Source organism: Oxyura jamaicensis, chromosome 3, assembly GCF_011077185.1.
Source record: "Oxyura jamaicensis isolate SHBP4307 breed ruddy duck chromosome 3, BPBGC_Ojam_1.0, whole genome shotgun sequence".
NCBI lineage: Eukaryota > Metazoa > Chordata > Aves > Anseriformes > Anatidae > Oxyura > Oxyura jamaicensis.
Window position 1 is genome coordinate 118188454 of NC_048895.1, and position 9777 is coordinate 118198230.

A 9777-nucleotide genomic window follows, 5' to 3' on the forward strand; every position below is an offset into this window, starting at 1 on the left:
GGCGGCGGCGGGGCGGAAGCGGCCGTTGCGCGGCGCCGCTGACCCGGGCGGGCCGAGCCCCGCGGTGCGGTCGGTGCCCGGCGTCCCCTGGAGCCGCGATGGCGGAGCCGGGGCGGGCGCAGCGGAAGCTGTCGCGGGTCGGGGAGAGCCTGTACCGCGTGCTGGGCCTGGAGAAGGGCAGCTCCCCCGAGGAGATCAAGAAGGCCTACCGGTACGGCGGGCGGGCGGGCGGGAGGGCCGGCGGCGGGGCTGCTGCCGGCCGGGGGGCGGCCGGGGGGGCGAGGCCGGGGCCGGGGCTGTGCTGGAGCCGCCCGTCCCAGCGCGGCCGCCCCGCAGGAGGCTGGCGCTGCGCTACCACCCCGACAAGAACCCCGACGACCCGGCGGCGGCCGAGCGCTTCAAGGAGATCAACAGCGCCCACGCCACGCTGAGCGACGAGGACAAGCGGCGGCTCTACGACCAGTACGGCTCCCTGGGGCTCTACGTGGCCGAGCAGTTCGGCGACGATGCCGTGCGGCACTACTTCCTCATGTCCAAGTGGTGGTTCCAGGTGAGCGCCGGGCTGCGCCGGGGGCTCTGCCGCCGCCCGGGCCCCCCCAGGCTTCACGGCGGCCCCGTGTCCCCCCACGCAGGCTCTGGCCCTCTGCTGCGGCGCGCTCACCTGCTGCTGCTGCTGCTGCTGCTGCTTCTTCTGCTGCGGGACGTGCTGCCCGCCCAAGGAGGACGACTCCTACAAGTACGTCGACCCCAAGGACCTGGAGGCACAGATGGGCGCGGAGGACAGCGGTGAGTCGGGTGGAGGAGGTCCTGTTGCAGCCGGGATCTCTGCCTCGAGGCTGGAGCAGGCTCAGCAGCTCTGGCGTTAACAGCTGTTTGTGGGGCTTCCCATACAGACCTGGGGTGGTGACAGTGGGCAGGGGCACCGCACAGCTTGTGGGGCAGCTCATTCCTCTGGGCAAGGGCTCCCTGAGGCCCCTGCTGGCTCTGCAGGGCCCTTGCCCACCTGGGCAGGGAGCTGGGGGCAGCAGCTGTGCCCCAGGCTGGTTGTTCTCTGAGCATTGGCTGTGCCGCTGCCAGCAGGGGCTGCCCCTGGGTCACTGCGGGTTTCCGTGGGGACTGCTGGAGTGGTTGTGCACTGCCTGGGGCTTTGCGAGCTTTGGTCTGTGGAAGAATTCTTGAGGGCACTGGGGTGTCCTGAGTACCTGTTCCCCAGCGCCATGGGACAGGGCTGTGCCACTGATCTGCAGCTCTCATTTTCCAGATCCACAGATGCCAGTTGTGGCGCAGCCCCCACCCGCCAGCGCACAGCCCCTGCCGTCTGTCAGCACCAAGACCGAGGCGTGAGGCTGGCCTCCATCCTGCCAGCTTCCCGAGGACTCCGGACAGGGATCCTACTTTGGGACTGTCACTTTCCAGGACCCCAGTTAGGCCACCTAGGGCAGCTCTTCAGCGTCAAGGTGGCTAGAATCTCAGGTTAAATTGGCCAGCATCACTGCAGAGGTTTTTCTGCCCCTGCTTGAGCGCCAGGGCAATGCCCCTGTCTCCCAGCACTGGTGACGGAGGCGACCCAGAGCCCTAGCTGCTGCACCCCATCCGCAGTGCCTCATCTGCTGCAGTGTTCCCAGCAGCCTGCCCAAGAAATCACGCATGGAGACCTCTTTGGGCCAGGCTCGACACTGCAAGAAGTAGCTGTGTCTGAGACCGTTAGCACTGTAACCTCTGGGGCTGGGCTCAGCCCGTTACCTGCCCTCACGGGGGCTCTCCTGATGGGTGCTGGGTGCCAAATGCTGCTCGTGGGGTTGGGGTGCTGCCTGCTGTACCCCCTTCCTCTCTGCCCTGCCATGGCTCCGGGGCGCTGGCTGCACCCCACTCCTGCTGCTAGCAGGCTCCCTGCAGGGCTGGGCCCCGTACAGGCACTTTCCTTGGGTTTTAATAGATTTTATGGGCACTATTAAAGGACTTTAAAGGATGACAGAATGTGAGTGTGTTTGCATGATCTGTTTCATCGGGGCAGCCTGAGCACTGGCAGGATGCACCTCTGCCTTGTGCCAGGGGGAGTGCTGGGTCCTGGGAGGGGAGGGGGCTGGGAGGGGTATGGGGTAGCACGTCCTGTCCCAAGCGCTGCTGGAGCGCTGCTCTCGCCAGGGTGACTCAGTCTCTCCTGTCACCTGCCCGGGGCTGCCTGTGGCAGCTGGCTCCCGTGGAGCTGTGCTTTTCCTGCCCTGCAGCCCCGTGCCCCACGCAGGCAGGTGGCCAGGTGCCTGGCCATGCTCCTGCCCTGGCTCTGGAGAGTGGTGGCTCTGCCGAGGGGGGAGAGGGACAGGGGACCCGGGGAGCCCTCAGCCCTCCCCTCACTGCCTGCAGCCCCCACCCGCAGCCGCGCGGGCCCTGCCTCACCCCCTAAATATAGCTGAGTGGCCAGGCTGCCCCTGGCACCGGCCTTGCCGGGCTCACTGCCATGCTGGTGCTTGGTCTGTGGGGCCCGGGCAACCCCAGCTCAGCTCCGCTTGCCCCCCCCCCCCCCCGGCTGGGGCCTGGTGCCAGGCAGCATCGTGCTCCCCGGCTCCGCAACGCAGGCCCCAGTACCCTTCCTGTGGGGGGTCCTGCGGGGCGGGTGGGCTCCGGGAGCGGCTTCCTCACCGCCCTGGTCCCAGGGGCACCGAGCTGCCGGGGGGGCGCAGCCCCGTGTCCCTGTCCGGGGGCGGCGGGACGGAGACGGGGGCGCCCCGGGTTGCGCCCCCCGCGGCGGATCCCGGTGCCGGGCGGGGGGCGCGGGGCCCGGCGCGGGCCGTGACTCAGTGTCACCCGACGCCGCCGACAGCTGCGGCGGCCCCGGCGGGGCGGGGGCGGCTAAAATTAGCGCGGAGCTCAGCGGGGCCGCAGCGGCGGCGGGGCCGAGCCGGGGCAGAGCGGGCAGCGGGGCCGAGGGGCGCGGAGCCGAGCCGAGCCGAGCCGGGCCGGACCGGGCCGGGACCGCGGCGATGAACTTCGCGGTGGGGCTGAAGCCGCTGCTGGCGGAGGCGCGGAGCATGGAGAGCCTGGAGAAGCAGCTCATCTGCCCCATCTGCCTGGAAATGTTCACCAAGCCCGTGGTCATCCTGCCCTGCCAGCACAACCTCTGCCGCAAGTGCGCCAACGACGTCTTCCAGGTGCCGCCGGGGGCCGGAGCCGGGGCCGCGGGGTGCGGCGCGGCCGGGACCGGGCCTTGGGGCTCGGACGGAGTCGGGAGGGTCGGGGGGGGGTGGGCTGCCGGGGCCGGGGGGCGCCGTGCCCGGGCCGGGGCCTCCCCGCGGGGCTCCCGGCGTCCGGAGCGGGGCCGTGACCCCCCCGCCCGCAGGCCTCCAACCCGCTGTGGCAGTCGCGGGGCTCCAGCGCGGTGCCGTCGGGCGGCCGGTTCCGGTGCCCGTCGTGCCGCCACGAGGTGGTGCTGGACCGGCACGGGGTGTACGGGCTGCAGCGGAACCTGCTGGTGGAGAACATCATCGACATCTACAAGCAGGAGTCGGCCAGGTGCGGCACGGGGCATCCGCGGGGGGCAGCCCCCGGGTGGGGGGGGGCACCGGGAAGGCAGCGGGGTTGTGGGGGGAGCCCACGCGGGACACTGCGGAGCCACGGGGGGAGCGAGCCTCGTGGGTGAAAGGCAGCCGGGGGGGGGGGAGCGGGGAGTGCTCTGCAGGCGGGCACAGGGCCGGGGGCAGAACGGTGCCATGCGGGGCTGGGGGCAGCGGGGCAGAGGTGCCCGTGGGGGCCCGGTGGGCAGCGGCCCCTCCCGCAGGCCCCTGCACGCCAAGGCGGAGCAACACCTGATGTGCGAGGAGCACGAGGACGAGCGGATCAACATCTACTGCCTGCGCTGCGAGGCGCCCACCTGCTCCCTCTGCAAGGTCTTCGGGGCGCACAAGGACTGCGAGGTTGCGCCGCTGCCCGCGGTCTACCAGCGCCAGAAGGTAGCTCTGGTGGCTGGGTGGCCCTGGCAGGGGCCGACAAGGGGTCCAGGTGCTGCCTCCCGCTCTGGTCCTCATGCCAGTCTAACCCCAGAGCGAGCTCAGCGATGGCATTGCCATGCTGGTGGCGGGGAACGACCGCATCCAGGCCATCATCACCCAGATGGAGGAGATCTGCCGGACCATCGAGGTGCGGGCCAGGGCTGGCACAGCCTGCGGGCTCTGCCCCTTGCATGTGCTCCCCCTACACACACACCAACCCAATGCTCTGGGCTCTGCCCAGCTCTGTCCCTTACCCCCAGCCCCATCGGGATGCCCCAGGGCGGCAGCATGCCTATGCTGGAGGCACGGTCTTGGGAGGGGAATTCCCTCATGAGCAGCAGCACCTGCAAGTCACCCTGGGACTCCCCAAGGCAGAGGGCCCAAGGAAGCAGGGGATGTTCCCGGGTGCCCCACGCAGCCCTGGGGATGGGGACGAGGCAGGAGCAAGGCAGCCCCCTGAGCCTAGCAGTCCTGCAGGAGAACGGTCGGCGGCAGAAACAGCACCTGGGGCTGCGCTTTGACTCGCTGTACAGCATCCTGGAGGAGCGGAAGAAGGAGCTGCTGCAGAGCATCGCACGGGAGCAGGAGGAAAAAGTGCAGCGCGTGCGGGGCCTCATCCGCCAGTACGGTGACCACCTGGAGGCTTCCTCCAAGCTGGTGGAGACAGCCATCCAGGCCATGGAGGAGCCCCAGATGGCCGTGTATCTGCAGGTCTGTGGGGAAAAGGAGCCCTTGGGGTGCCAGGGGAGCTAGGTCCAGGACTCACTAGGGGGTTGGGGCTGCTCCTAGGCTGGGTGGTGGACCCATGTGTCCTCTGCGGGGCTGGGGCTGCCTCTCACAGCTGTGCTGAGGGTCCTGCGGTCACGTGAAAGAACCTGGGGGCTGGAAGGGGTGGCACCTGCTTCCTGGGGTCCCTGGTGCCGTTGCTTCAGCAACACTGATGGCCTCCTGCTTTCCTCCACAGCACTCCAAGGAGCTCCTGAAAAAGTGAGTGGTGCTCGGGGCACAGGGCTGGGGGGCTGAGGGGATGGAGCAGTGGCTGGGCAGGGGGCTGTGGCTGCTGGAGCCTGGCAGCTCCCGAGGGCATCCGTCTGCCCTGCAGGATCACAGATATGTCCAAGGTGTCGATGAGCAGCCGCCCGGAGCCTGGCTATGAGAACATGGACCACTTCTCCATCAATGTGGACTATGTGGCAGAGATGCTGAGGACCATCGAGTTCCAGACAGGTGACAGCAACGGGACAAGCACTGCCTGGGGGAGGCATGCGTGGGACTGTCCTGGGCAGAGCCCTGCTCCTTGGCACCTGGAGCCCTTTGTGGGGGTGTCCCCTCCTCTACATGCGTGGGGATGTGTGGCCCCTCAGGCACTGCCTCATGCACCCCCTGATGCGGGGGCTGCTGCATCTTGCACAAGGGCCAGGCTGCCCCCATTGCATCAGCGCGGTGTCCCCGTGCTGCTCGGGGAGGGAGGGCCCTGGGCTAAATGCGCCCCTGCCCCGCAGAGCCACTGGGAGAGGATGAGGGGGACGGCCCCATGGAGGGCAGCGAGGCTGCGGTGGATGAGGACAGCCTGGAGGCACCCGAGGCAGCTGAGGGTGAGTTCTCTCTGCGCCATGGTGTGCCAGGCTGTGCTGTGCCAGGCTGTGCTTGGCCCCGGGGCTGCAGGGCAGTGAGGCCCGAGGGGGCTGCCCTGACCGTGTAGGGTTTCTGTGCCATGCCGAGGACACCGTGGTGCCCTTGTGGCTGAGATGTGGCCTGTGCATGGCTGAGCAGGTCCTGCAGGGTGCCAGGGTGTCCCTGCCACCAGCTTGTCACCCACTTTCCCTCTACAGATGTGGGGCCGAGGCAGAAGCCAGCAAGCTCTCCCCATGGTGAGACCCTCCCCAGGACCAAGGCTAGTGTGGAGCAGGGGACAGGGACAGGCTGTGGGGTGCTGTGGGCAGAGGAGGCACCTCCTGAGCACAGATGGGAATAGGGACAGGGCTGGGGTGGGGGGGAGGGTTGGGTGGTCCACACCTTTCCAGGTACAGTGCTGAGGCTGTTCTCCTGCACAGGTCAGCACTGAGCTGGTGCCACGGGGCAGCTTCAGCACCAACGAGCTCATCCCTGCCCCTGGCACCGCTTGGTGAGCCACAGCCCTACTGCTGCAAGTCCCCACTACTGGAGCTGCCCCATCAACCATTAAACTGTGTACGAGAATTCTGTCTTCAGTGCTGTGTGTGGGGCTGGGGTGGGCGCAGGGGCTGTCAGCCCCACGCAGCTCTGTGCCAGCCCCACAGTGGCCTGGCCCTACCACCCCAAGCAGTGCACGGGCCTGAGCAGTTACTGGGGTACCCGGGATCCCCCTGTGACGGGCTGTGTCCCCAGGAGCCCCAGTGCAGCACAACTCTGGCAGCATGGGGCTGGGCTGCAGCCAGGAGTTTCGCCCCTGCCCAGCCCCACTGCAGGCAGGGCCTGGCTCTGCCTGCAGCCCCAAGCCCTAGCATGGACCCACGGCTGCCCCCCCGCTGAGTGCCCACACAGCCCCCCCGCCCCCCGCTGGGGCGGGCGCTGTCTCGCAGCACCGTCCCCTGGGTGCACCGAACAAACAGTGCTGGGATGAGCTGGCTGAACACACAGCCGGCCGGCAGCACTGCAATTATTGCCAGGTCGGGGCCTGAGCCCCCCCACCCAGCTGCCCAGGAGGGCTGTGACAGCACTGGGCTGCGTCACGCAGCCCCACGTCACGGCTGGTGCAACAGATGATGCACAGGGACAGGGGCTCCTCGTGGGGCTGAGCTGGTCCCCTGGGGGTGGGATACCACAGGGACGCCTCCAGCTGTCACCCACCCTGCACCTGCTCAGGGACAACGCAGTGGGAGCGCGGCTGGCCGGCGGTGCAGGCTGGGACCCCCAGTGCCAGCGGACACGGACACACATACACAACCCAGGGACCACTGAGCTGGCTAGGGGCTGTGGTGTGACAGACAGGGAAGACCAAAGAAGCTATATTTGTGCAGCTAGCAGAAGAGGAGGTAACGTGGGGTCTGGTTGCCATTCTCAACCAGCTAACAGGGGACTGGAGAAGGCAAAGCCTCGGGGGACACAGGGACAGGACACGAGGCAGCAGCACATGTTGGGAGATAGGAAATTCCCATTGGACATAAGGAAAAGTATTTCCCTTTGGGCATGGCCAGGGACTGTCCCAGGGCCAGAGGGGCTGTGGGGTGTCCTCTGGTGAGCACAGACACTGGCGGGTCCTGGTCCCATCGGCACTGCTCTGGCCCCAGGGCTCCCCCCGCCCCTCGCGTGCACCAGGCCCGGGGGACGCAGCCCGGGTGCTGCAGCGGCGCGTCCCCTGCGTGTCCCAGCGGGGTGAGCGGTCAAAGGGCTGCGGCTGGAGAGGGAACGGCCCCGGGGGAGCCGGGGACAAGTGGTGGGGAGGTGCCTGGGGCTGAGCAAGCAGGTGAGGGTGGGACCCCCCAGGACCACCAGGCAGAGGGGAGGGAGGCTTGGGGCTCGTGCAGCTGTGGAGGGGTGGCCACTTCTCTGCACAAACTGAGACACAGGAAATTCACTGAAACATAGGAAAAAGCTTTTCTGGTGAGGGTGGCAAAACAGTAGAACAAGCCATCCAACAAGGGTTTGACATCAGGCACAGAGGGTTGTAGTAAATGGGGTTACGTCAGGCTGGCAGCCAGGCACCGGGGGGGGGGGGGGTCTGCAGGGCTCCACTGTAGGGACAGTTCTTTTTAATGTGTTTGTAAACGACTTGGACTCGGGACTCAAATGCATACTAAGTTTTCAGATGACACTAAGCTGGGAGGAGCTGTTGTCTCACTGAGGGCAGAGAGATGCCGCGAGAGCTTGACAAACGGGAGGGCTGGGCAGTCACCAACAACGTGGAGCTTAACAAGAGCTAGAGCCGGATTCTGCTCCTGGGAAGGGGCAACCATGGCTGCAAGCACAGACAGGGGGACGAGAGGCTGGAGAGAAGCCCTGCAGAGAGGGACCTGGTGGTTCTGGAGGACAGCAAGCTGACCAAGGGCCAGCAGTGGGCAGCCTGGAGGCCAAGCTGCACCGCGGGGCGCCTCAGACATGGCCCCGCTAGGAGGACAGGAACATCCTGCTCTGCTCTGTGCTGGTCTGGGAGATCGTTAGTGATTCTGTGACGGGATTGCTGGAGATCTTCTGGGCCTCATCATCTCTGGATGATTGCTGGAGATCATCTGGAGACGGGGCCAGGTGGAGCAGCCTGCCCAGGACTGCATTCAGGGTCTGAGATACCACATCTCTGGGAAACCTCATCCAGTACAGTTTTCTTTCTTTCTTTCCTTCTTTCTTTTCCTTCTTTCTTTTCTTTCTTTCTTTTCTTTCTTTTCTTTCTTTTCTTTCTTTTCTTTCTTTTATTTCTTTCTTTCCTTTCTTTCCTTTCTTTTCTTTCTTTCTCTCTCTTTCTCTCTTTTTTCCCAGTACAGTTTTCTAGTTCTGGTTTTCCTATGTCCAGATGGAATTTCCTGTTTCAAAGCCCTGCTGGACATGACCCTGAACAACCTGCTCTGGCTGACTTTGTTCTGCACAGGCATTTGGAGCAGATGAGCTCCAGAGGCCCCTTTCCACCTCAGCCATCCAGTAATCACACCTGAGCTTCTCCTAAAAGGCTTTTCAGCTTTCCTTACCTCCTCTGTCCTTCAGCCCCCCTCCTGCCAGAGCCCACCCACAAGCTGAAGCCCAGGGGCTGTGTCTTGCTGTCAGCTTTCCTCCCCCCGCTCTGGGTGCCGACCTCCCCTGGTTCACGGCAGCCCCAGCTGTTGCAGCCCCTCTCCGTTCTTCCCAAGGAACCACCACTGCTGGAGTCCTGCTGTGCTGCTCCTGTAGCAGGTATCGGGGAGGTTCAAGGCCTCTGTGAGGACCAGCATTGCCTATGAGGCCACTAAATCTTCTCCCAGTTGTCTCAGGAGCATTTTATCCATGTCCTCCTTATCACTGGGGCACCTGAAACACACTCCACCAGGACACCTCCCTGTCCTCTGCTCCAGTCCCAGCCTGCCAGCTCCCACCAGCATTGTGTGTCCCACGGAGGAGCGAGCCCCACACAGGGATGTTTCTGTGTGGGGAAACCATGCTCCTCCTGACAGGCCTGTGTCCATCGGCCACAGTCCCCAGCCCTGTGAGCTGTCCCACTGCAGAGCTCTGACAGTTCAGGGGTGTTGCTGCCCACAGAGCTGGAACCCCCGCCCTGCACACATTGCCAGCCGCCGGCATGTGGGCACTGCACCCCCGTGCCCTGCTTGCTGGCCACGGGGCACCCCCTGCTCCCACGGCTCCCTTACGTCTCAGGGTCTGAGCGTCCCGTCCCATCCTGCCCCGTCCCGTCCTGTCCTGTCCCCCGTGGGTACGGCACATCCCCACCCAGTGGGGCACCGTGATGTGCAGCCCCCGTCTCGGTCCCTGTTTGCTTGGCGCCGCCTGCTCCGAGCCCCCCCACCCCCCCGGTCCCGGTGAGCCCCGGGCAGAGCCCCCCCGTCCTGCACTCGCTCAGCCTCGGGTTTTCACCACGTTTTATTACAAAATCGGTGCCGGCCAAACAGCACATGCGGGCCTGTCCCGGGGCCGTGCTGGGGCCGGCACCGCACCCACGCGCCCCGGAGCGGAGGCTGAGGCGGGCGCAGCAGGTCTGGTGCCGGTGCCGGTGCCAGTCCCGGTCGCAGTCCCGGTGCCGGTGCAGCGCTCAGCGGCCCACGGCGTCGAGGATGATGCGGTTGCTGTCGGCCTGGGCGCGCTGGCTCTGGGCGCGGGCGAGCAGCAGGAG

The 9777-nt window shown here is 66.3% G+C and overlaps 2 protein-coding genes across 3 annotated transcripts; both read left to right on the forward strand.

Annotated features, from left to right (window-relative positions):
• Positions 1 to 57: 57 nt before the first annotated feature.
• DNAJC5G (DnaJ heat shock protein family (Hsp40) member C5 gamma) lies at positions 58 to 1977 on the forward strand. The gene is made up of 4 exons (XM_035321515.1): positions 58 to 211; positions 337 to 550; positions 633 to 786; positions 1262 to 1977. The coding sequence occupies exons 1-4, from the start codon at positions 99 to 101 to the stop codon at positions 1342 to 1344; spliced, it is 564 nt and encodes a 187-aa protein (XP_035177406.1). The 5' UTR covers positions 58 to 98; the 3' UTR covers positions 1345 to 1977.
• An 874-nt stretch (positions 1978 to 2851) lies between these two features.
• On the forward strand, positions 2852 to 6183 carry TRIM54 (tripartite motif containing 54). Of its 2 annotated transcripts, none has more exons than XM_035321508.1 (10): positions 2852 to 3149; positions 3338 to 3510; positions 3761 to 3947; positions 4039 to 4134; positions 4464 to 4697; positions 4951 to 4973; positions 5089 to 5213; positions 5489 to 5581; positions 5819 to 5857; positions 6041 to 6183. In XM_035321508.1, the coding sequence occupies exons 1-10, from the start codon at positions 2982 to 2984 to the stop codon at positions 6049 to 6051; spliced, it is 1149 nt and encodes a 382-aa protein (XP_035177399.1). In that variant the 5' UTR covers positions 2852 to 2981; the 3' UTR covers positions 6052 to 6183. The 2 variants fall into 2 exon arrangements, with proteins under 2 accessions (XP_035177399.1, XP_035177400.1); XM_035321509.1 differs by having other exon boundaries at positions 2853 to 3149; positions 3776 to 3947.
• Positions 6184 to 9777: the final 3594 nt, after the last annotated feature.

Bases quoted from the DNA above. Each gene is read 5' to 3' on its own strand.
- DNAJC5G (XM_035321515.1), top strand. From the start codon at position 99: ATGGCGGAGCCGGGGCGGGCGCAGCGGAAGCTGTCGCGGGTCGGGGAG. The intron at 212-336 runs GTACGGCGGGCG...GCCGCCCCGCAG, and splicing joins GAGATCAAGAAGGCCTACCG to GAGGCTGGCGCTGCGCTACC. The intron at 787-1,261 runs GTGAGTCGGGTG...CTCATTTTCCAG, and splicing joins GATGGGCGCGGAGGACAGCG to ATCCACAGATGCCAGTTGTG.
- TRIM54 (XM_035321508.1), top strand. From the start codon at position 2,982: ATGAACTTCGCGGTGGGGCTGAAGCCGCTGCTGGCGGAGGCGCGGAGC. The intron at 4,135-4,463 runs GTGCGGGCCAGG...GCAGTCCTGCAG, and splicing joins AGATCTGCCGGACCATCGAG to GAGAACGGTCGGCGGCAGAA. The intron at 5,214-5,488 runs GTGACAGCAACG...CCTGCCCCGCAG, and splicing joins GACCATCGAGTTCCAGACAG to AGCCACTGGGAGAGGATGAG.